The 26146-nt window shown below is 51.0% G+C and overlaps 1 protein-coding gene across 2 annotated transcripts in view; it reads right to left on the bottom strand.

The window, feature by feature from the left end:
- Positions 1 to 26146, bottom strand: part of LOC139235027 (netrin receptor UNC5C-like) — a 502551-nt gene that overhangs the window by 24868 nt on the left and 451537 nt on the right. For both annotated transcript variants that reach the window (XM_070866133.1, XM_070866124.1), the window contains 4 exons: positions 25213 to 25381; positions 18673 to 18906; positions 3368 to 3517; positions 1873 to 2037 (listed from right to left, as the gene is read on the bottom strand). In XM_070866133.1, coding sequence (XP_070722234.1) covers positions 1873 to 2037; positions 3368 to 3517; positions 18673 to 18906; positions 25213 to 25381 — 718 coding nt within the window. The remainder of the gene's footprint in view (positions 1 to 1872; positions 2038 to 3367; positions 3518 to 18672; positions 18907 to 25212; positions 25382 to 26146) is intronic.

The raw sequence follows: 26146 nt of genomic DNA on the forward strand, positions 1-26146 counted from the left end.
TATCTTCCCTTTCTTAATTATTGTTTTAGTCATTCTTTGTTGGCTTTTAAATGCTTCCCAATCTTCTGGAATTTTTTGAGGATGTTTCCAGTAAAGTGGACAAGGGAAAACCAGTTGACGTGGTGTATGTGGACTTTCAGAAGGCTTTCGACAAGGTCCCACACAAGAGATTAATGTGCAAAGTTAAAGCACATGGGATTGGGGGTAGTGTGCTGACATGGATTGAGAACTGGTTGTCAGACAGGAAGCAAAGAGTAGGAGTAAATGGATACTTTTCAGAATGGCAGGCAGTGACTAGTGGGGTACCGCAAGGTTCTGTGCTGGGGCCCCAGCTGTTTACATTGGACATTAATGATTTAGACGAGGGGATTAAATGTAGTATCTCCAAATTTGCGGATGACACTAAGTTGGGTGGCAGTGTGAGCTGCGAGGAGGATGCTATGAGGCTGCAGAGTGACTTGGATAGGTTAGATGAGTGGGCAAATGTATGGCAGATGAAGTATAATGTGGATAAATGTGAGGTTATACACTTTGGTGTTAAAAACAGAGAGATGGACTATTATCTGAATGGTGACAGATTAGGAAAAGGGGAGGTGCAACGAGACCTGGGTGTCATGGTATATCAGTCATTGAAAGTTGGCAGGCAGGTACAGCATGTGGTTAAGAAAGCAAATGGCATGTTGGCCTTCATAGCGAGGGGATTTGAGTACAGGGGCAGGGAGGTGTTACTGCAGTTGTGCAGGGCCTTGGTGAGGCCACACCTGGAGTATTGTATACAGTTTTGGTCTCCTAACTTGAGGAAGGACATTCTTGCTATTGAGGGAGTGCAGCGAAGGTTCACCAGACTGATTCCCGGGATGGCGGGACTGACATATCAAGAAAGACTGGATCAACTGGGCTTGTATTCACTGGAGTTCAGAAGAATGAGAGGGGATCTCATAGAAACGTTTACAATTCTGACGGGTTTAGACAGGTTAGATGCAGGAAGAATGTTCCCAATGTTGGGGAAGTCTAGAACCAGGGGTCACAGTCTAAGGATAAGGGGTAAGCCATTTAGGACCAGAGAGTGGTGAACCTGTGGAATTCTCTACCACAGCAAGTTGTTGAGGCCAATTCACTAAATATATTCAAAAAGGAGTTAGATGTAGTCCTTACTACTAGGGGGATCAAGGAGTATGGTGAGAAAGCAGGAATGGGGTACTGAAATTGCATGTTCAGCCATGAACTCATTGAATGGAGGTACAGGCACGAAGGGCCGAATGGCCTACTCCTGCACCTATTTTCTATGTTTCTATTGTTTCTATGTCCTCCCACTAGTTTTGGCCACTTTGTATGCCCTTGTTTTTAATTGGATACCGTCCTTTATTTCTTTAGTTAGCCACAGATGGCTATCTTTTCTCTTACGCCCTTTTCTCCTCACTGGAATATATTTTTCTTGAGAGTTGTGAAATATCTCCTTAAATGTATATCACTGTTCACCAACTGTCCTACACTTTAATCTAATTTCCCAGTCCCCTTTAGCCAACTCTGCCCTCATACCTTTATAGTCTCCTTTATTTAAGCTTAGTACGCTGGTTAGAGATCCAACTTTCTCACCCGCCATCTGAATTTGAAACTGCAACCAGACTCATCCAATCAGGTAACAAAGAATCTATTTGCTTTCTGATTGGCCGTGGTAAGGGGCGGGAACATGTTGGGCCACTCTATCTCAGCCTCTCATAATTTTAAACACCCTCAGCCTCCTCTGTTCCAAAGAAAACAAACCCAGCCTCTCCAATCTTTCCTCATAGCTAAAAACTTTAATAGACTACCATAGAACTCCACGCCCCGCACCAGGTTGGGCATTCAATGCATACAGACTGGGTCACATACCTCAGACAAGGTGCTTTGGATCTGGAAGATCTGTCCCTCGCCTTCAACCTGCCGCACACACAGTTTGCACACCAGCTCGGTGGTGAGCAGGCTGAAACGCTCCAGTGTGAAGGTGCAGTGAAGGTTCCTCTGACAGCCACTCCACATGTGGCAGAACGGAATCTCCTGCGAATAAAGGCACACAGACGGTTATTGGAAGGTTTGCTGTTTGCATTTCAGCTGCGATTCATTTGTTTATTGCAGTTTGGTAAAGGTTTTGTTCAAGGTGGATATTGGTACAGGCAAGAAAACCCAGAACTGGCAATAAAGAAGCTTTATTTACATATAGCATTTACAACACAGAAACAGGCCATTGGGCCCCACCGCTCCATGACGATGTTTATGCTCCACACTCCAGCCCCCTCCCACCCTTCTCCATCTCACCCCATCACCATATCCTTCTATTCCTTTCTCCCTCATGTGTTTATCCAGCTTCCCCTTAAATGCATCGATACTATTCGCCTCAACCCCTCCCTGTGGCAGAGAGTTCCACATTCTCACCGCTCTCTGGGAAAAGAGGTTTCTCCTGAATTAGTGACTATCTTAGATTTATGGCCCCGAGCTCTGGTCTCACCTCTGTATTCACAGGAGCCCCAACCCCAGACCCACCGTAACCCCTCCCTCTGACTCTCCGTACCCCCATACCCATTCACCCTTCACCCCACGTACCCTCATCCCCATACCCACCGTAACCCCTCCCTCCAACTCTCCGTATCCCCATATCCATTCACCCTTACCCCCCGTACCCACCGTAACCACCTCCCTCCGGCCCCCATCCCCCCTCACCCCCATACCCATTCCCTCCCCTCACCAGCAACCCCATCCCCCTCATCTCCCATACAGCTGTACCCCATCCCCCTCACGTTCCACTCCCCCCTCTCCCCGTACCCCATCTCCTTCACTCCCCGTACTCCATCCCCCTCACCACCACCTCCACGTTCCCCTTCAAGTTACACACCATCCTGACTTGGAAATATATCGGCCTTCCTTCATCGTCGCTGGGTCACAATCCCGGAACTCCCTCCCTAACAGCACTGTGGGAGCACCTTCACCACACGGACTGCAGCGGTTCAAGAAGGCGGCTCACCACCACCTTCTCGAGGGCAATTAGGGATGGGCAATAAATGCTCACCAATCAAGCGAGCTGCTTTGTCCTGGATGGTGTCGAGCTTCTCGAGTGTTGTTGGGAGTGCACTCATCCAGGCAAATGGAGAGTGTTCCATCACTCCTAACATGGGCCTTGTAGATGGTGGAAAGTCTTTAGGGAGTCAGGTGAGACATTTGCCGATGATGACATACCGTTTCGCAAAAACTGGGTTCAACAGTTGGGCTAAACTGTCGGAAAATCGTGACTTATTGACTGCAGTTATCCGCAGTCTCCCCTCCTCACCCCATCCTTAGCGGGCGATGGTTACAGCCGAAAGCTAGCCAGCCTAAAGCCAAATGAGATTCCTACCTGGTACTTTGTGAGCAGTTTGCTTCTCCAGAGGGAGTGTGGGATATCGTGTACAGACAAGCGCAAGTTATGGGTGCTGTCCTTGAAGAGAAGGGTCTTTGGCTCGTCCACTAGCTGTCCACCCAGCTGCCTCTCCAACTGAACAACTTCCTGTGAACAAGGGTCAGGATTGAGTGAATACATGGCTTGCTTCACGGTTAATAGAATCATAGAATGGTTACAGCACAGAAGGAGGCCATTTGGCCCATCAAGCCCGTGCCGACTCTCTGCAAGGGCACTTCAGCTGGTCCGAATACTGCTGGTCCAATTAGGATCAAGAATAGAGATACATGCTGACATTTCTAAACCAGGCATATCCTTACTACAGTGGTCCAGATTTTCCACATCTCACAGATGGCAATGAGCAGAGATTTTCAATTAAATGAAGCAAATGACCCTTTATTTAAACTAAAATGCAATGCTGTGTTCATTGCAGAATATAAAGGATGGGAAATGCGTAGACAAGGTGCCAAAGATCCAAACGGTTCTGTAGTCCCAACACTGCCCTTTCCTCGAAACCTTTAAGATCCCACTCTAAGGACTTGAGCACGTGATCCGGGCTAACACTCCCAGTGCAGTACTGAGGGAGTGTCGCACTGTCGGAGGGGCAGTACTGAGGGAGTGCTGCACTGTCGGAGGGGCAGTACTGAGGGAGCGCTGCACTGTCGGAGGGGCAGTACTGAGGGAGTGCTGCACTGTCGGAGGGGCAGTACTGATGGAGTGCTGCACTGTCGGAGGGGCGGTACTGAGGGAGTGCTGCACTGTCGGAGGGGCAGTACTGAGGGAGTGCTGCACTGTCGGAGGGGCAGTACTGAGGGAGTGCTGCACTGTCGGAGGGGTAGTACTGAGGGAGCGCCTCACTGTTGGAAAGGCAGTACTGAGGGAGCGCTGCACTGTCGGAGGGGCAGTACTGAGGGAGCGGCGCACTGTCGGAGGGGCAGTACTGAGGGAGCGCCGCATTGTCGGAGGGGCAGTACTGAGGGAGCGGCGCACTGTTGGAGCGGCAGTACTGAGGGAGCGCCGCATTGTCGGAGGGGTAGTACTGAGGGAGCGCCGCACTGTCGGAGGGGTAGTACTGAGGGAGCGCCGCACTGTCGGAGGGGCAGTACTGAGGGAGCGCCGCACTGTCGGAGGGGCAGTACTGAGGGAGCGCCGCACTGTCGGAGGGGCAGTACTGAGGGAGCGCCGCATTGTCGGAGGGGCAGTACTGAGGGAGCGCCGCACTGTCGGAGGGGCAGTACTGAGGGAGCGCCGCACTGTCGGAGGGGCAGTACTGAGGGAGCACTGCAGTGTCGGAGGTGCCGTCTTTTGTAAAAGATTGCACGGCACTACTTCGAAGAAGAGTAGAGCAGTCCTCACAGCGTAGCACACCACCAGCTGAAGAGCCCCACGGGGATTTAATGACAAGTCTTCAACCGGTAGAAATGGCACCGAGTCACAAACCCCGTGAAGTTGCTGCGTCGTGTCGCACTGTGTCCGCAATTCCCTACCCCGGCAACAGTTTCTGGGCTATAATCACTGGAGCATTAGTCCATCATAAATACTTTATTTGCTGCAGATAACAGGGCTATTCATCTCGAAAGATCCCACGGCACTATTTCGAAGAAGAGCAGGGGAGTTCATCCTAGTGTCCTGGGCCAATAATTATCCCTCAACCAACACCACTGAAACACAGTTGATCTGGTCATTTATCTCATCGCTGTTTGTGGGAGCTTGCTGTACGCAAATTGACTGCCGCATCTCCTACATTGCAACATAGAATAGAATCATAGAAATTTACAACACGGAAGGAGGCCATTTTGGCCCATCGTGTCCGGGCCGGCCGACAAAGAACTACCCAGCCTAATCCCACTTTCCAGCTTTGGGTCTTTGGCCCTGTAGGTTGCTGCACTTCAGGTGCACATCCAAGTACTGTTTAAAGGTGGTGAGGGTTTCTATCTCTACCACCCTTTCAGGAAGTGAATTCCACACCCGAACCACCCTCTGGGTGAAGAAATTTTCCCTCAAATCCCCTCTAAACCTCCAATTACTTTAAATCTATGCCCCCTGGTTGTTGACCCCTCTACTAAGGGAAACAGGTCCTTCCTATCTACTCCATCTCAGCCTCTCATAATTTTATACACCTCAATAAGGTCTCTCTTCTGCCTCCTCTGTTCCAGAGAAAACAATCCCAGCCTATCCAATCTTTAATCTAATTATAAGAAATAGGAGCAGGAGTCAGCCATTCGGCCCCTCGAGCCTGCTCCGCCATTCAATAAGATCATGGCTGAGCTGATCATGGACTCAGCTCCACTTCCCCGCTCGCTCCCCCTAACCCTTCACTCCCTTATCGTTCAAAAATCTGTCTATGTCAACCTTACATACATTCAATGACCCAGCCTCCACAACTCTCTGGGGCAGAGAATTTCACAGATTTACAACCCTCTGAGAGAAGAAATTTCTCCTCATCTCAGTTTTAAATGGGCGGCCCCTTATTCTGAAACTATGCTCCCTAGTTCTGGATTCCCCGATGAGAGGAGTGACTACACTTCAAAAAGTACTTCATAGGATGTACCGAGGTGGTGACAGGAACTATAGAAATGCAAGGTCTTTCTTTTTCCCCCCTGTGTCAGACTACGGAGCAAGGCCGGATTTAGAGCCTGGTGGGCCTGGGGCAAACTGACCCCAATGGGCCGATAGTTATCTTTGTTCATGTTCATTACATTATGTGTATGATTCTGATTCCGAGTATGATAACATAGGCCGGTATATTCAACAATGGAAGCATATATTCTGTATCAAGTAGATATGTATTGTGGTTCCGGTAACATTGCAATACTAGATTCCTATTCTTATATGCAAATTTCTAACAATACCATGTGAAATAAAATAGGCTAGTACATATTCTGCTCTGTATATGTGTACATTAGTGTATATAGGTACTTCTGTATATGGGTACATTAGTGTATATAGGTCCTTCTGTATATCGGTATAAACCAGTGAATCTAGCTTGTATAAGCAAGTATATATCCTGTAGATACTTTACAAGGTAACATTGCGAGACTTCCCATATACGAATTTCTCAATGACATCTCCCATTTCAATAGTAGCCAATCCTATTGTCTATTATATTCAACCTATTTGGGAGGCCTTATATATTTTTCCTACATTTATTTGGTGGGCCTGAGGCTGCAGCCTGTTCCGCCCCGTGGTCAATCCGCCCCCTGGTCAATGGTCAATCGTCCCCGTGGTCAATGGTCAATCTGCCCCATGGTCAATGATCAATCTGCCCTCTGGTCAATGGGCAATCATCCCTGTGGTCAATGATCAATCTGCCCCATGGTCAATGGTCAATCCAATCCGTGGTCAATGGTCAATCTGTCCCGTGGTCAATGGTCAATCTGCCCAGTGGTCAATGGTCAATCCGCCCCATGGTCAATGGTCAATCCGTCCCACGGTCAATGGTCAATCTGCCCCGTGGTTAATGGTCAATCCGCCCCGTGGACAATGGTCAATCCGCCCCGTGGTCAATGGTCAATCTGCCCCGTGGTCAATGGTCAATCCCCCTGTGGTCAATGGTCAAACCGCCCCATGGTCAATGGTCAATACATCCCGTGGTCAATGGTCAATCCGCCCCATGGTCAATGGTCAATCTGTCCCATGGTCAATGGTCAATTTGTCCCATGGTCAATGGTCAATTGGCCCCGCGGTCAATGGTCAATCTGTCCTATGGTTAATGGTCAATCCGCCCCGTGGTCAATGGTCAATCTGTCCCGTGGTCAATGGTCAAACGTCCCCGTGGTCAATTGTCAATCCATCCCGTGGTCAATGGTCAATCCGTCCCATGATCAATGGTCAATCTGTCCCGTGGTCAATGGTCAATATGTTACGTGGTCAATGGTCAATCTGTCCCATAATCAATGGTCAATCCGCCCCGTGGTCAATGGTCAATATGTCCCGTGGTCAATGGTCAAACCGTCCCATGGCCAATGGTCAATCCTCCCCGTGGTCAATGGTCAATCCGTCCCATGGTCAATGTTCAATCCACCCTGTGGTCAATGGTCAATCCTCCCTGTGGTCAATGGTCAATCCTCCCCCTGGTCAATGGTCAATCCGCCCCATGGTCAATGGTCAATCCTCCCCCTGGTCAATGGTCAATCCATTCCATGGTCAATGGTCAATTCGCCCCGCGGTCAATGGTCAATCTGTCCTATGGTTAATGGTCAATCCACCCTGTGGTCAATGGTCAATCTGTCCCGTGGTCAATGGTCAATCCTCCCCGTGGTCAATTGTCAATCCATCCCATGGTCAATGGTCAATCCGTCCCATGATCAATGGTCAATCTGTCCTGTGGTCAATGGTCAATATGTCCCGTGGTCAATGGTCAATCTGTCCCATGATCAATGGTCAATCCGCCCCTTGGTCAATGGTCAATATGTCCCGTGGTCAATGGTCAAACCGTCCCATGGCCAATGGTCAATCCTCCCCGTGGTCAATGGTCAATCCATCCCATGGTCAATGGTCAATGCGCCCTGTGGTCAATTCTCCCTGTGGTCAATGGTCAATCCACCCAGTGGTCAATGATCAATCCATCCCATGGTCAATGGTCAATCCTCCCCATGGTCAATGGTCAATCCGTCCCGTTGTCAATGGTCAATCTGCCCCGTGGTCAATGGTCAACCCGTCCCATGGTCAATGATCAATCCGTCCTGCGGTCAATGGTCAATCCGTCCAATGGTCAATGGTCAATCCATCCCATGGTCAATGGTCAATCCGCCCTGTGGTCAATGGTTAATCAGTCCCGCGGTCAATGGTCAATACGTCCCATGGTCAATGGTCAATCTGCCCCGCGGTCAATGGTCAATCTGCCCAGTGGTCAATGGTCAATCCGCCCCATGGTCAATGGTCAATCTGCCCCGTGGTCAATGGTCAATCTGTCCCATGGTTAATGGTCAATCCGCCCCATAGTCAATGGTCTATCCGCCCCGTGGTCAATGGTCAATATGTCCCGCGGTCAATGGTCAATCTGCACCGTGGTCAACGGTCAATCCGTCCCATGGTCAATGGTCAATCTGCCGCCTGGTCAATGGTCAATCCATCCCATGGTCAATGGTCAATCCGTCCCATGGTCAATGGTCAATCCTCCCAGCAGTCAATGGTCAATCCGCCACGTGGTCAATAGTCAATCCTTCCCGTGGTTAATGGTCAATCCGTCCCGTGGTCAATGGTCAATCTTCCCCGCGGTAAATGGTCAATCCTCCCCGTGGTCCATGGTCAATGCGTCCTGTGGTCAATGGTCAATCTGCCCCGTGGTCAATGGTCAATCCGTCCTGTGGTCAATGGTCAATCCGTCCCACGGTCAATGGTCAATCCGCCCCGTGGTCAATAGTCAATATGTCCTGTGGTCAATGGTCAAACTGTCCCATGGCCAATGGTCAATCCTCCCTGTGGTCAATGTTCAATCCGACCCATGGTCAATGGTCAATCCTCTCCCTGGTCAATGGTCAATCCGCCCCATGGTCAATAGTCAATCCTCCTCGCAGTCAATGGACAATCTGCCCCGTGGTCAATGGTCAATCCACCCAGTGGTCAATGGTCAATCCGTCCCGTGGTCAATGGTCAATCCTCCCCGTGGTCAATGGTCAATCCGCCCCATTGTCAATGGTCAATCTGCCCCGTGGTCAATGGTCAATCCTCCCCGTGGTCAATGGTCAATCCTCCCCGTGGTCAATGGTCAATCCGTCCCATGGTCAATGGTTAATCCGTCCCGCGGTCAATGGTCAATACGTCCCATGGTCAATGGTCAATCCGTCCCGTGGTCAATGGTCAATCTGTCCTGTGGTCAATGGTCAATCCGCCCCATGGTCAATGGTCAATCCGTCCCATGGTCAATGGTCAATCTGCCCCGCGGTCAATGGTCAATCCGTCCCATGGTCAATGGTCAATCCGCCCCATAGTCAATGGTCTATCTGCCCCATGGTCAATGGTCAATATGTCCCGCGGTCAATGGTCAAACCGCACCGTGGTCAATGGTCAATCCGTCCCATGGTCAATGGTCAATCCGCCCCCTGGTCAATGGTCAATCCGTCCCATGGTCAATGGTCAATCTGTCCCATGGTCAATGGTCAATCTACCCAGCAGTCAATGGTCAATCCGCCCCGTGGTCAATAGTCAATCCTCCCCGTGGTCAATGGTCAATCTGTCCCGTGGTCAATGGTCAATCTTCCCCGTGGTCAATGGTCAATCCTCCCCGTGGTCAATGGTCAATCCGTCCTGTGGTCAATGGTCAATCCGTCCTGCGGTCAATGGTCAATCTGCCCCATGGTCAATGGTCAATCCGTCCTGTGGTCAATGGTCAATATGCCCCATGGTCAATGGTCAATCCGTCCCATGGTCAACTGTCAATCCACCCCGTGGTCAATCCATCCCCTGGTCAATCCATTGCCGTGGACAATCCGTCCCCTGGTCAATCTGTCCCATGGTCAATGGTCAATCCGCCCCGTGGTCAATGGTCAATCCGCCCCATGGTCAATGGTCAATCTGTCCCATGGTCAATCCGCCCCATGGTCAATAGTCAATCCTCCCCGTGGTCAATGGTCAATCTGCCCCATGGTCAATGGTCAATCCTCCCTGTGGTCAATGGTCAATCCATCCCGCGATCAATGGTCAATCCTCCCCATGGTCAATGGTCACTCCGTCCTGTGGTCAATGGTCAATCCGTCCTGCGGTCAATGGTCAATATGCCCCATGGTCAATGGTCAATCCGTCCCGCGGTCAACTGTCAATCCGCCCCGTGGTCAATCCATCCCCTGGTCAATCCATCCCCTGGACAATCCGTCCCCTGGTCAATCTGTCCCATGGTCAATGGTCAATCCGCCCCGTGGTCAATGGTCAATCCGCCCCATGGTCAATGGTCAATCTGTGCCATGGTCAATCCGCCCCATGGTCAATCGTCAATCCTCCCCATGGTCAATGGGCAATCCGTCCCGTGGTACAATGGTCAATCCTCCCCATGGTCAATGGTCAATCCGTCCCGTGGTCAATGGTCAATCTGTCCCGCGGCCAATGGTCAATCTGTCCCGTGGTCAATGGTCAATCTGTCCCGCAGTCAATTGTCAATCCGCCCTGTGGTCAATCCATCCCCTGGTCAATCCGTCCCCTGGTCAATCCACCCCGTGGTCAATGATCAATCCACCCCATGGTCAATCCTTCCCGTGGTCAATCCGCCCCACGGTCAATGGTCAAAATGCCCCGCGCTCAATCCATCTCCTGGTCAATCCGCCCTGCGGTCAATTCATCTCCTGGTCAATACTACCCGCGGTCAATCCTTCCCCTGGTCAATCCTCTCCCTGGTCAATACACCCCATGGTCAATGGTCAATCCACCCTGTGGTCAATGGTCAATCCTCCCCGTGGTCAATGATCAATCCACCCCGTGGTCAATGATATATCCGCCCCGTGGTCAATGGTCAATCCACCCCATGGTCAATGATCAATCCGCCCCGTGATCAATGATCAATCCGCCCCACGGTCAATCCGCCCCGCGGTCAATGGTCAATCCGTCCCGTGGTCAATGGTCAAAGCGCCCCGTGATCAATGATCAATCCGCCCCACGTTCAATCCGTCCCATGTTCAATGGTCAATCCGTCCTGCGGTCAATGGTCAATCCGTCCGATGGTCAATGGTCAATCCGTCCCATGGTCAATGGTCAATCCGTCCCGCGGTCAATGGTCAATCCGACCCGTGGTCAATGGTCAATCCGCCCCGTGGTCAATGGTCAATCCGTCCCATGGTCAATGGTCAATCCGCCCCGTGGTCAATGGTTAATCAGTCCCGCGGTCAGTGGTCAATACGTCTTGTGGTCAATAGTCAATCTGCGCCGCGGTCAATGGTCAATCTGCCCAGTGGTCAATGGTCAATCTGCCCCATGGTCAATGGTCAATCTGCCCTGTGGTCAATGGTCAATCCGTCCCATGGTCAATGGTCTATCCGCCCCATGGTCAATGGTCAATATGTTCTGCGGTCAATGGTCAATCTGCACCGTGGTCAACGGTCAATCCGTCCCATGGACAATGGTCAATCTGCCCCCTGGTCAATGGTCAATCTGTCCCATGGTCAATGGTCTATCCGCCCCATGGTCAATGGTCAATATGTCCCGCGGTCAATGGTCAATCTGCACCGTGGTCAACGGTCAATCTGTCCCATGGTCAATGGTCAATCTGCCCCCTGGTCAATGGTCAATCCATCCCATGGTCAATGGTCAATCCGTCCCATGGTCAATGGTCAATCCTCCCAGCAGTCAATGGTCAATCCGCCACGTGATCAATAGTCAATCCTCCCTGTGGTCAATGGTCAATCCGTCCCGTGGTCAATGGTCAATCTTCCCCGTGGTCAATGGTCAATTCTCCCCATGGTCAATGGTCAATCCGTCCTGTGGTCAATGGTCAATCCGTCCCGCGGTCAATGGTCAATCTGCCCCGTGGTCAATGGTCAATCCGTCCTGTGGTCAATGGTCAATCCGTCCCACGGTCAATGGTCAATCAGCCCCGTGGTCAATGGTCAATATGCCCTGTGGTCAATGGTCAAACTGTCCCATGGCCAATGGTCAATCCTCCCCATGGTCAATGGTCAATCCACCCCATGGTCAATGGTCAATCCTCCCCCTGGTCAATGGTCAATCCGCCCCGCGGTCAATGGTCAATCCGCCCCATGGTCAATAGTCAATCCTCTCCTGGTCAATGGACAATCCGCCCCGTGGTCAATGGTCAATCCACCCAGTGGTCAAAGGTCAATTCGTCCCGTGGTCAATGGTCAATCCTCCCCGTGGTCAATGGTCAATCTGTCCCATTGTCAATGGTCAATCTGCCCCGTGGTCAATGGTCAATCCGTCCCATGGTCAATGGTTAATCTGTCCCGCGGTCAATGGTCACTACGTCCCATGGTCAATGGTCAATCTGTCCCGCGGTCAATGGTTAATCCATCCTGTGGTCAATGGTCAATCCGCCCCATGGTCAATGGTCAATCCGTCCCGTGGTCAATGGTCAATCTGCCCCACGGTCAATGGTCAATCTGCCCCATGGTCAATGGTCAATCCGCCCAGTGGTCAATGGTCAATCCGCCCTATGGTCAATCTGTCCCGTGGTCAATGGTCAATCCGTCCCATGGTCAATGGTCAATCTGCCCCATAGTGAATGGTCTATCCGCCCCATGGTCAATGGTCAATATGTCCCGCGGTCAATGGTCAATCCGCACCGTGGTCAATGGTCAATCCGTCCCATGGTCAATGGTCAATCCGCCCCCTGGTCAATGGTCAATCCAACCCATGGTCAATGATCAATCTGTTCCATGGTCAATGGTCAATCCTCCCAGCAGTCAATGGTCAATCCGCCCCGTGGTCAATATTCAATCCTCCCCGTGGTCAATGGTCAATCCGTCCCGTGGTCAATGGTCAATCTTCCCCGTGGTCAATGCTCAATCATCCCCGTGGTCAATGGTCAATCCGTCCTGTGGTCAATGGTCAATCCGTCCCGCGGTCAATGGTCAATCTGCCCCATGGTCAATGGTCAATCCGTCCTGTGGTCAATGGTCAATCCGTCCCACGGTCAATGGTCAATCTGCCCTGTGGTCAATGGTCAATCCTCCCTGTGGTCAATGGTCAATCCATCCCGCGGTCAATGGTCAATCCTCCCCATGGTCAATGGTCAATCCGTCCTGTGGTCAATGGTCAATCCGTACCGCGGTCAATGGTCAATATGCCCCATGGTCAATGGTCAATCCGTCCCGCAGTCAACTGTCAATCCGCCCCGTGGTCAATCCATCCCCTGGTCAATCCATCCCCTGGACAATCCGTCCCCTGGTCAATCTGTCCCATGGTCAATGGTCAATCCGTCCCGTGGTCAATGGTCAATCCGCCCCATGGTCAATGGTCAATCTGTCCCATGGTCAATCCGCCCCATGGTCAGTGGTCAATCCGCCCCGTGGTCAATGGTCAATCCTCCCCGCGGTCAATGGTCAATCCACCCCATGGTCAATCGTCAATCCTCCCCGTGGTCAATGGGCAATCCGTTCCGTGGTACAATGGTCAATCCTCCCCATGGTCAATGGTCAATCCGTCCCGTGGTCAATGGTCAATCTGTCCCACGGCCAATGGTCAATCAATCCCGTGGTCAATGGTCAATCTGTCCCGCGGTCAATTGTCAATCCGCCCTGTGGTCAATCCATCCCCTGGTCAATCCGTCCCCTGGTCAATCCACCCCGTGGTCAATGATCAATCCGCCCCACGGTCAATCCTTCCCGTGGTCAATCCATCCCCTGGTCAATCCGCCCCACGGTCAATGGTCAATCCGCCCCGCGGTCAATCCATCTCCTGGTCAATCCGCCCTGCGGTCAATTCATCTCCTGGTCAATCCTACCCGCGGTCAATCCGCCCCCTGGTCAATCCTCTCCCTGGTCAATACTCCCCATGGTCAATGGTCAATCCGCCCTGTGGTCAATGGTCAATCCTCCCCATGGTCAATGATCAATCCACCCCGTGGTCAATGATCAATCCGCCCCGTGGTCAATGGTCAATCCGCCCCGTGGTCAATGATCAATCCGCCCCGTGATCAATGATCAATCCGCCCCACGGTCAATCCGCCCCGCGGTCAATGGTCAATCCGTCCCGTGGTCAATGGTCAAACTGCCCCGTGGTCAATGGTCAATCCGCCCCGAGGTCAATGGTCAATCCGCCCCGCGATCAATGGTCAATCCGCCCCATGGTCAATGGTCAATCCGCCTCGTGGTCAATGGTCAATCTGCCCTGCGGTCAATCCGCCCCGTGGCCAATTGTCAATCCGCCCCGCGGTCAATGGTCAATCCGCCCCGTGGTCAATGGTCAATCCTCCCTGTGGTCAATGGTCAATCCATCCCGCGATCAATGGTCAATCCTCCCCATGGTCAATGGTCAATCCGTCCTGTGGTCAATGGTCAATCCGTCCTGCGGTCAATGGTCAATATGCCCCATGGTCAATGGTCAATCCGTCCCGTGGTCAACTGTCAATCCGCCCCGTGGTCAATCCATCCACTGGTCAATCCATCCCCTGGACAATCCGTCCCCTGGTCAATCTGTCCCATGGTCAATGGTCAATCCGCCCCGTGGTCAATGGTCAATCCGCCCCATGGTCAATGGTCAATCTGTGCCATGGTCAATCCGCCCCATGGTCAGTGGTCAATCCGCCCCGTGGTCAATGGTCAATCCTCCCCGCGGTCAATGGTCAATCCGCCCCATGGTCAATCGTCAATCCTCCCCGTGGTCAATGGGCAATCCGTCCCGTGGTACAATGGTCAATCCTTCCCATGGTCAATGGTCAATCCGTCCCGTGGTCAATGGTCAATCTGTCCCGCGGCCAATGGTCAATCTGTCCCATGGTCAATGGTCAATCTGTCCCGCAGTCAATTGTCAATCCGCCCTGTGGTCAATCCATCCCCTGGTCAATCCGTCCCCTGGTCAATCCACCCCATGGTCAATGATCAATCCACCCCATGGTCAATCCTTCCCGTGGTCAATCCGTCCCACGGTCAATGGTCAATCCGCCCCGCGGTCAATCCATCTCCTGGTCAATCCGCCCTGCGGTCAATTCATCTCCTGGTCAATACTACCCGCGGTCAATCCTCCCCCTGGTCAATCCTCTCCCTGGTCAATACACCCCATGGTCAATGGTCAATCCACCCTGTGGTCAATGGTCAATCCTCCCCGTGGTCAATGATCAATCCACCCTGTGGTCAATGATATATCCGCCCCGTGGTCAATGGTCAATCCACCCCATGGTCAATGATCAATCCGCCCCGTGATCAATGATCAATCCGCCCCACGGTCAATCCGCCCCGCGGTCAATGGTCAATCCGTCCCGTGGTCAATGGTCAAAGCGCCCCGTGATCAATGATCAATCCGCCCCATGTTCAATCCGTCCCATGTTCAATGGTCAATCCGTCCTGCGGTCAATGGTCAATCCGTCCGATGGTCAATGGTCAATCCGTCCCATGGTCAATGGTCAATCCGTCCCGCGGTCAATGGTCAATCCGACCCGTGGTCAATGGTCAATCCGCCCCGTGGTCAATGGTCAATCCGTCCCATGGTCAATGGTCAATCCGCCCCGTGGTCAATGGTTAATCAGTCCCGCGGTCAATGGTCAATACGTCTTGTGGTCAATGGTCAATCTGCGCCGCGGTCAATGGTCAATCTGCCCAGTGGCCAATGGTCAATCTGCCCCATGGTCAATGGTCAATCTGCCCTGTGGTCAATGGTCAATCCGTCCCATGGTCAATGGTCTATCCGCCCCATGGTCAATGGTCAATATGTTCTGCGGTCAATGGTCAATCTGCACCGTGGTCAACGGTCAATCCGTCCCATGGTCAATGGTCAATCTGCCCCTGGTCAATGGTCAATCCGTCCCATGGTCAATGGTCTATCCGCCCCATGGTCAATGGTCAATATGTCCCGCGGTCAATGGTCAATCTGCACCGTGGTCAACGGTCAATCCGTCCCATGGTCAATGGTCAATCTGCCCCCTGGTCAATGGTCAATCCATCCCATGGTCAATGGTCAATCCGCCCCATGGTCAATGGTCAATCCTCCCAGCAGTCAATGGTCAATCCGCCACGTGATCAATAGTCAATCCTCCCTGTGGTCAATGGTCAATCCGTCCCGTGGTCAATGGTCAATCTTCCCCGTGGTCAATGGTCAATTCTCCCCGTGGTCAATGGTCAATCCGTCCTGTGGTCAATGGTCAATCCGTCCCGCGGTCAATGGTCAATCTGCCCCGTGGTCAATGGTCAATCCGTCCTGTGGTCAATGGTCAATCCGTCCCACGGTCAATGGTCAATCCGCCCCGTGGTCAATGGTCAATATGTCCTGTGGTCAATGGTCAAACTGTCCCATGGCCAATGGTCAATCCTCCCCATGGTCAATGGTCAATCTGTCCCAGGGTCAATGGTCAATCCGCCCTGTGGTCAATGGTCAATCCTCCCCGTGGTCAATGGTCAATCCTCCCCCTGGTCAATGGTCAATCCACCCCATGGTCAATGGTCAATCCTCCCCCTGGTCAATGGTCAATCCGCCCCGCGGTCAATGGTCAATCCGCCCCATGGTCAATAGTCAATCCTCTCCTGGTCAATGGACAATCCGCCCCGTGGTCAATGGTCAATCCACCCAGTGGTCAAAGGTTAATTCGTCCCGTGGTCAATGGTCAATCCTCCCCGTGGTCAATGGTCAATCTGTCCCATTGTCAATGGTCAATCTGCCCCGTGGTCAATGGTCAATCCGTCCCATGGTCAATGGTTAATCTGTCCCGTGGTCAATGGTCACTATGTCCCATGGTCAATGGTCAATCTGTCCCGCGGTCAATGGTTAATCCATCCTGTGGTCAATGGTCAATCCGCCCCGTGGTCAATGGTCAATCCGTCCCGTGGTCAATGGTCAATCTGCCCCACGGTCAATGGTCAATCTGCCCCATGGTCAATGGTCAATCCGCCCAGTGGTCAATGGTCAATCCGCCCTATGGTCAATCTTTCCCGTGGTCAATGGTCAATCCGTCCCATGGTCAATGGTCAATCTGCCCCATAGTGAATGGTCTATCCGCCCCATGGTCAATGGTCAATATGTCCCGCGGTCAATGGTCAATCCGCACTGTGGTCAATGGTCAATCCGTCCCATGGTCAATGGTCAATCCGCCCCCTGGTCAATGGTCAATCCAACCCATGGTCAATGATCAATCTGTCCCATGGTCAATGGTCAATCCTCCCAGCAGTCAATGGTCAATCCGCCCCGTGGTCAATATTCAATCCTCCCCGTGGTCAATGGTCAATCCGTCCCGTGGTCAATGGTCAATCTTCCCCGTGGTCAATGCTCAATCATCCCCGTGGTCAATGGTCAATCCGTCCTGTGGTCAATGGTCAATCCGTCCCGCGGTCAATGGTCAATCTGCCCCATGGTCAATGGTCAATCCGTCCTGTGGTCAATGGTCAATCCGTCCCACGGTCAATGGTCAATCTGCCCTGTGGTCAATGGTCAATCCTCCCTGTGGTCAATGGTCAATCCATCCCGCGGTCAATGGTCAATCCTCCCCATGGTCAATGGTCAATCCGTCCTGTGGTCAATGGTCAATCCGTACCGCGGTCAATGGTCAATATGCCCCATGGTCAATGGTCAATCCGTCCCGCGGTCAACTGTCAATCCGCCCCGTGGTCAATCCATCCCCTGGTCAATCCATCCCCTGGACAATCCGTCCCCTGGTCAATCTGTCCCATGGTCAATGGTCAATCCGTCCCGTGGTCAATGGTCAATCCGCCCCATGGTCAATGGTCAATCTGTCCCATGGTCAATCCGCCCCATGGTCAGTGGTCAATCCGCCCCATGGTCAATGGTCAATCCTCCCCGCGGTCAATGGTCAATCCGCCCCATGGTCAATCGTCAATCCTCCCCGTGGTCAATGGGCAATCCGTTCCGTGGTACAATGGTCAATCCTCCCCATGGTCAATGGTCAATCCGTCCCGTGGTCAATGGTCAATCTGTCCCACGGCCAATGGTCAATCAATCCCGTGGTCAATGGTCAATCTGTCCTGCGGTCAATTGTCAATCCGCCCTGTGGTCAATCCATCCCCTGGTCAATCCGTCCCCTGGTCAATCCACCCCGTGGTCAATGATCAATCCGCCCCACGGTCAATCCTTCCCGTGGTCAATCCATCCCCTGGTCAATCCGCCCCACGGTCAATGGTCAATCCGCCCCGCGGTCAATCCATCTCCTGGTCAATCCGCCCTGCGGTCAATTCATCTCCTGGTCAATCCTACCCGCGGTCAATCCGCCCCCTGGTCAATCCTCTCCCTGGTCAATACTCCCCATGGTCAATGGTCAATCCGCCCTGTGGTCAATGGTCAATCCTCCCCATGGTCAATGATCAATCCACCCCGTGGTCAATGATCAATCCGCCCCGTGGTCAATGGTCAATCCGCCCCGTGGTCAATGATCAATCCGCCCCGTGATCAATGATCAATCCGCCCCACGGTCAATCCGCCCCGCAGTCAATGGTCAATCCGTCCCGTGGTCAATGGTCAATCCGCCCCATGGTCAATGGTCAATCCGCCTCGTGGTCAATGGTCAATCTGCCCTGCGGTCAATCCGCCCCGTGGCCAATTGTCAATCCGCCCCGCGGTCAATGGTCAATCTGCCCCGTGGTCAATGGTCAACCCGCCCCGTGGTCAATGGTCAATCCTGCCCGTGGTCAATGGTCAATCCGCCCCTGCTACTGAGGTACCTTCAGGGTGTCCTGCGTATCATCCAGGCAATAGACACGGATGCTGTACTCCAGTGAGGTGCAGACCGAGGGCGCGAATATGGCTAGCTTCAGCCGCCTGGTTGCCGACTTGTTGATGGACTGCCCCACCAGGCAGTACGTGCCAAGGTGCTCGGTCACCACGTGGCAAGCCTGGGGGTCCAGCTGGACGTAACAGGGGGTGGTGAGGGTCTCTGCTCCCAGCACGACCACGTCCTATGGAGGAAGAGAGAAAAAAATAAATACGCACAGAATTTAACAACTCTTTCTCAGGGTTTGCCCCCTGCGAGTGTGTTCCTTATCCTCCCTCTGTGCCTTTGTTACCTCTAGATTTGACCATGACCAGGCCAATATCCCCAGCATCGAAGCACTGACCACACTCGACCAGCTCTGCTGGGCGGGCCACATTGTTCACATGTCTGACACGAGACTCCCAAAGCAAGCGCTCTACTCGGAAGTCCTACACGGCAAGCGAGCCCCAGGTGGGCAGAGGAAACATTTCAAGGACACCCTCAAAGCCTCCTTGATAAAATGCAACATCCCCACTGACACCTGGGAGTCCCTGGCCAAAGACCACCCTAAGTGGAGGAAGTACATCCGGGAGGGCGCTGAGCACCTCGAGTCTCGTCGCTGAGAGCATGCAGAAATCAAGCGCAGGCAGCGGAAAGAGCGTGCGGCAAACCAGGCTCCCCACCCACCCTTTCCTTCAACCACTGTCTGTCCCACCTGTGACAGAGACCATAATTCCCGTATTGAACTTTTCAGTCACCTGAGAACTCATTTTTTGAGTGGAAGCAAGTCTTCCTCAATTTCGAGGGACTGCCTATGATGATGATGACTTGACCATTCCATCATCATCATCATAGGCGTTCCCTCGAACGAGGATGACTTGCTTCCACAAGTTCCCAGATGTTTCAATGAAGGACCCGACATTCCAGTCCTGAACTCCTGTTGAAAGGGTGGAAGATGCTAGTGTGTGGATTTTTTTTAACGTGGGGTGACCGTTGCACATCAGCCACCACACGGGCTCGACAGAGCTAGGCCTTTGTCCAGGGGCAAGGGTCGACTGGAGACCTGCTCTGCTGCACGGACCTAGTGCGCGCACATATTGCAGTATAACTTAGTCTACTACTGATATCTCATTTACATTAATTATTTAATCATCTCATTTACATTAATTAATCACTGATTATTACACAAGAACATATTTTAAGAAATATTGTTCATATCCTATTTGAGTCACGTCACAGAAATATTCTGATATTATCAGGCAATAGCAGTAAATAAATATTTACCATGGGTTAAAGGAAGCATTGTTAATAACCAATTTTATTTCTAAATATGTTTATTGATCGTTGTAGATTTGGAACTTGAGCACTGGATCCAGATCGAGGGATGCCGTAAAAATGGAATTCAGCTTGTGTGTGAATCTAATGATGGTACCCTGAGCCAGAGGTACTGTGGACTGGAGGAGATGGACAGAACTTAACAGCACAGTCTGAATTAAGTTACCACCAGGACTCTAAAGGCCTTGTAACTGTCCACAGCAACATTGCTGTAACAAGAGATTCAACAAACCGGTTCAAGTGTCTCATACAGAACACACTGTTGAAAAAAGGACAAGCAGCGACTATTGAGATGCCAGGTCCTGTAAATTATAAAATGAAGTTAATTTAAGGGAATAGTGATTGATTTGCACTTTCAATTCTGCCATACATGAAACCAAGACTGATGGTAAACTAACTGCGCTGCAAGATATTATCTTATAGTTATGGTGGGAACAGTCTTTGGTATTAGTTGTACTTGCTGATTAATTTACCCCAGTATATTTGTGTAAACAGGTTGGCCCTGAAATTCCGAGATGTTGGTTCACTGCCGAAAATGTGGCGGGGTGAGACTTACTAACGTAGACTGTTCCATATCCCAGGACTGGGATCATCTACATAAAGAGGAAGTGGAATTGTGCCATTTGCAGTGCTTCCTGGGTGTCTAGCCTACCACGGCCAGAAATAGCCAAGTGGGGTGGAGTGTTATGGCCAAAGATAGAAATATTTTTAAAGAACATTTCCCCAATGAAAGTGGTGGTTATTTTCTTGTGACTTCTGGAAATTATAATTTTAACCTACTGTTGCATAATGGTGCTTAAAGCAGACTTTGATTATTTGTTCCAGCAACAGGTTAAATATTGATCATTTTTCTTTCTTTTTCCCCAACGGGGCCGTTTAAAAATACTGCACTTTTTACCTTTTTTTATCTTTTATTCATGTTTTATTCTTCATTTTATGGATTTCATTTGCAAAATTCTCCTCCTCAGTGTTCACTTGTGTTGCGTTTGTTTTTGTCAGTATATATCTGAAATTTTTCTTCATTTCTTTCTTGCTCTGTGAAGATGCTGTATTCTTCATTAAACGGCAGGGTTAAGTAGTATAGGAGAGATTTTCTGCTCCTGGTCATAAGCACGTGCTGAACATGGGTGGGATGGAAAATCAGGTGGAGACCAAGCGCTTGAAATGTACTGTTAGCAGCAGCCTGATGTGTACAAGCCGCATTGGAACTTTAAAAATAAAGTTGGTGCTTCCCTGTCCCACAGCACCAGTGGTTTGATCCTTCTACATTACATCATTTCTGTTCATCTCTTATAAATAAGAAGACACACACCAGGGCACAGCCAACAAAAGTGACTTCCTCGTTGTCTGAAACCTGTTCTCTTGATTTCAGCAATAGCCTTTTTTGTGGGTTGCTTTTTGCCTCTATGACCATTCCAACGCACTCCTGGCTGGCCTCCTGCATTCTACCCTACATAAACTAGAGGTGATCCAAAACTCGGCAGCCCGTGTCCTAACTCGCACCAAGTCCCATAGAAGGATCAAACCACTGGGTGCAGAGGAGATTTACCAGGATGTTGCCGGGACTGGAGAATTTTAGCTATGAGGAAAGATTGGGATAGGCTGGGGTTGTTATCATTGGAACACAGGAAGCTGAGGGGAGACCTTATTGAGGTGTATAAAGTTATGAGGGGTCTAGATAGAGTGGATAAGGAGGACCTATTTTCCTTAGCACAGGGGTCAAGAACCAGGGGACATAGATTTAAAGTAATTGTTCAGAGGTTTAGAGGGAATTTGAGGGGAAAATTCTTCACCTCTGGTTCTTTTTTCAAATTATCTTAAATCTGCACACTCTGGTCACTGACCCTCCTGCCAGGGTGGTGGGGGTCTAGAACTAGCTGCCTGAAAGGGTGGTAGAGGCAGAAACCCTCATCACATTTAAAACATACTTGAATGTGCACTTGAAGTGCCGTAACCTGCAGGGCGACGGACCAAGAGCTGGACATTGGGATTAGGCTAGATAGCTCTTTGTCGGCCGGCGCGGACACGATGGGCTGAAATGGCTTGCCTCCGTATGGTAAATTTCTGTTATATATGCAGACTATAGATATACTCTCTGTGTAGTCACTGTATAGTTGCATAAGATGGAGACTGGTTTACCTGATGTACTATCAATAAGGTTTACACTGTGTATATACTATGCTGGCACCACTAGAGGGTGCAACTGGTGGAGACCGGGGTTTCCTGCCCTGGTGGTAGGGGCTGTATAAAAGGGGAGCCACCGTGCGGCTGCCTCACTCTGGAGTTACGAATAAAGGACCAAGGTCACTACAGTTTGAGTACAACACATTGCCTCGTGGGGTCATTCATAAGTGCATTACAGATATAACAATTCCCATTGTTTTATTATTTTAACGGCTGCTTGGCCTTCAAACTGGGGCCCGATGGCTTCGGATTTGGGCCTACATTAACATCGCTGGGGTCAATGGGGAAAACCAGCTCCAATATAGCTTCAATCATTTCAATCAGAGATGTCGGGAGATGAAGTGCAGCTTTGGGCTGGCAGAGTCTACCCTAACTAAAGCAGAACAGTGTGTGTGATAACTGCAACCCAAATGATAAGTAAGGAGGACACGCACCAAAAACCAATCGCGCTCGGACACATTCTATCTCAAGAATGAGCAAAATCCAAGATTAACACTCCAAAAACTGTAAATGAGTAATTCTCTCTCTAAGGTATCTTGAAAGCCCAGTCGATGTTACACCCTAATCATTTGTAATTGTTCTGTGAATATTATTCTTTAGTTCTTAAGTTTATTTTTAACGTCACTGGCATTGTGCCTGTAATGCTCCCCCTAGTCCCTTTTTTTTTAAAAGATTCCCTCTGCGTTTTTTAGATTCATCATTGGCAGTCCCTCGAAATCGAGGAAGACTTGCTTCCACTCTAAAAGTGAGTTCTCAGGTGACTGTACAACCCAATATGGGAATTACAGTCTCTGTCACAGGTGGGACAGACAGTGGTTGAAGGAAAGGGTGGATGGGGAGTCTGGTTTGCCGCACGCTCCTTCTGCTGCCTGCGCTTGTTTTCTGCATGGTCTCGGCGACGAGACTCGAGGTGCTCAGCGCCCTCCCGGATTACTCTCCAAGCAACCAGCATTCCCCAGCTGAAAGTAAACCTGCCTCTTACAGGAGGGCACTCCCAGACGTCTCTTCCGTCTCTCGTGTTTGCACAAACCCGCCCCTTACATCCCACCGCCCTCAGCCTTCCCCCTTGCCCTCGTCCCCATACCCTCAGGCCAGGTTTTGACAGCTCACTGTGCACAGAATTTCACTGCTTGAGTACAGACCCTCAAATCTGTCACCAAGCTTATGGTCTACAGGGCTGTAATGATACCCGCCCTCCTGTATGGCTCAGAGAAGTGGACCATATACAGTAAACACCTCAAGTCGCTGGAGAAATACCACCAACGATGCCTCCGTAAGATCCTGCAAATCCCCTGGGAGGACAGACGCACCAACGTCAGCGTCCTCGGCTAGGCCAACATCCCCAGCGACGAAGCACTGACCACACTCGACTAGCTCCGCTGGGCGGGCTGCACTGTTCACATGCCCGACACAAGACTCCCAAAGCAAGCGCTCTACTCGGAACTCCTGCATGGCAAACAAGCCCAAGGTGGACAGGGGAAACGTTACAAGGAGTGCCCTCCTGTAAGAGGCAGGTTTACTTTCAGCTGGGGAATGCTGGTTGCTTGGAGAGTAATCCAGGAGGGCGCTGAGCACCTCGAGTCTCGTCGCCGAGAGCATGCAGAAAACAAGCGCAGGCAGCAGAAGGAGCGTGCGGCAAACCAGACTCCCCACCCACCCTTTCCTTCAACCACTGTCTGTCCCACCTGTAACAGAGTCTGTAATTCCCGTATTGGACTGTTCAGTCACCTGAGAACTCACTTTTAGAGTGGAAGCAAGTCTTCCTCGATTTCGAGGGACTGCCTATGATGATGATGATAGGCAGAGATTTCTGGGCACCTTGCTTTAGGAAGGATGTCAAAGCTATGGCATTTCTTACATTACAATAGTGACTACACTACAAAAAAGACAGTACTTCATTGGCTGTGAAGCGCTTTCATAGAATCATAGAATGATACAGCACGGAAGGAGGCCGTTCAGCCCATCGTGCCTGTGCTGGGTCTGTGAAAGAGCGATCGAATTAGTCCCACTCCCCCTGCTCTTTCTGCATAGCCCTGCAAATGTTTCCTTTTTAAGTATATATTCATTTACTTTTTGAAAGTTACTATTGAATCTGCTCCCACAGTCCTTTCAAGCATCACATTCCAGATCACAACAACTCGCTGCATCAAGAGAAGTTCTCCTTGTCTCCCCCCACCCCCGCTCCGGTTCTTTTGCCAATTATCTTAAATCTGCACCCTCTGGTTACCGACCCTCCCGCCAGCAAAAACTCTGAGTAACCCGACATAAAATCACTGAAAACGACTTTAAAAAAAAAGCGGAGCCGTTTCATCGTTACATTGGTGTACACTGGTCAGTTTGTTTTGAGTAAATTAAATATTTTTAATGTGGAAACAAAGGTTAGAACGTAGCGACCGGTGTACCGTGCGCCGAAGGAAACGATCGTGATTTCAAGAGCCTTCCCGAGCCAGCGTGATTTTGACTTGGGCGGGGGGGGGGCGTGGCCAGTTTTGTGGGCGGGGCCTGATTATGGGCCGATTGAAACTTAAACCGGCGTAAATGATGGCGGAAAACACAAGCGTCAGTGACTAAAGATGCAACGCACTTCTGTTTAAAAATCTCCCCCCCCCCACCTTCACCATCTTGCTTATTCCCGCCGGTTTGGTCGATTCCACCCGGATTGCGCTGATGTAACCAGTGGATACCAATTCACTAAATATATTCAAAAGGGAGTTAGATGAAGTCCTTACTACTCGGGGGATCAAGGGGTATGGCGTGAAAGCAGGAAGGGGGTACTGAAGTTTCATGTTCAGCCATGAACTCATTGAATGGTGGTGCAGGCTAGAAGGGCTGAATGGCCTGCTCCTGCACCTATTTTCTATGTTTCTATGTTGCTATGATACGAGCGACGACCCAACCCCCCCCCCGAGCGTTGATCGTCCCAAACCCCGGCCCCCACACAAAAAAAACGCGCTTGTTGTTTTTATCAGGTCCGTCGTTAATACTCCCTCACCTCCCAGCTTCCTTGTGCCGACAGACTCTTGAGCTGGATGAGCCAGTCCTCTGGATTGGGTTCGGCGCAGTGATGCATGGTCAGGACTACGGGCCTAGTCAGCAAGGCTCCAGCAGGCCCACAGCCCACCACGGGACTCAGCAACGTCTGACTGCCCTCCAGCGACGGCCTAGGGATATTACAGATACAGGTTAACAGCATCAACAACAGCATTTATATAGCGCCTTTAGGAAAGCATCCCTAGCGTTATCCAAAAGAATTTGACACCGAGCCACATCATCATCATAGGCGTTCCCTCAAAGCGAGGATAACTTGCTTCCATGCTAAAAAGTGATGGGTTCACAGGTGTTTCAATGAAGGACCAGATTATTCCAGATACCGAACTACATCCTGAAGGGTGGAAGATGCCTGTGCGTGGATTTTTTTTAACGTGGGGTGGCCGTTGCACACCAGCCACCACACGGGCTTGACAGAGCGAGGTCCTGGTCCAGTGGCAAGGAGCCACATAAGGAGATACTCGAAATACAAACAAAAAATGTTCAGCAGGTCAGGCAGCATCTGCGAAGAGAGAAACAGAGTTAACGTTTCGGGTCGATGACCTTTTCAACGTCCACACAGGCGCTGCCCGACCTGCCGAGTATTTCTCTAGCATTTTCTATTTTCATTTCAGATCTCCAGCAGCCGCAGTGTTTTGCTTTTGTAAGGAGATATTACGGGCAGATGTCCAAAAGCTTGGTCAAAGAGGTAGGTATTAAGGGGCGTCTTGAAGGAGGAGAGAGAGGTGGAGAGGTTTCGGGAGGGAGCTCCAGAGCTTGGGGCCCAGGCAGCTGGAGGCACGTCCACCGATGGTGGAGCGATGGAAATCATTGATGCGCTAGAGACCAGAATTAGAGGAGCGCGGAGATCTCCGAGGGATATGGGAACGGAGACGTGG

The sequence above is a fragment of the Pristiophorus japonicus genome, chromosome 2 (assembly GCF_044704955.1).
Source record: "Pristiophorus japonicus isolate sPriJap1 chromosome 2, sPriJap1.hap1, whole genome shotgun sequence".
Taxonomy (NCBI): Eukaryota; Metazoa; Chordata; class Chondrichthyes; family Pristiophoridae; genus Pristiophorus; species Pristiophorus japonicus.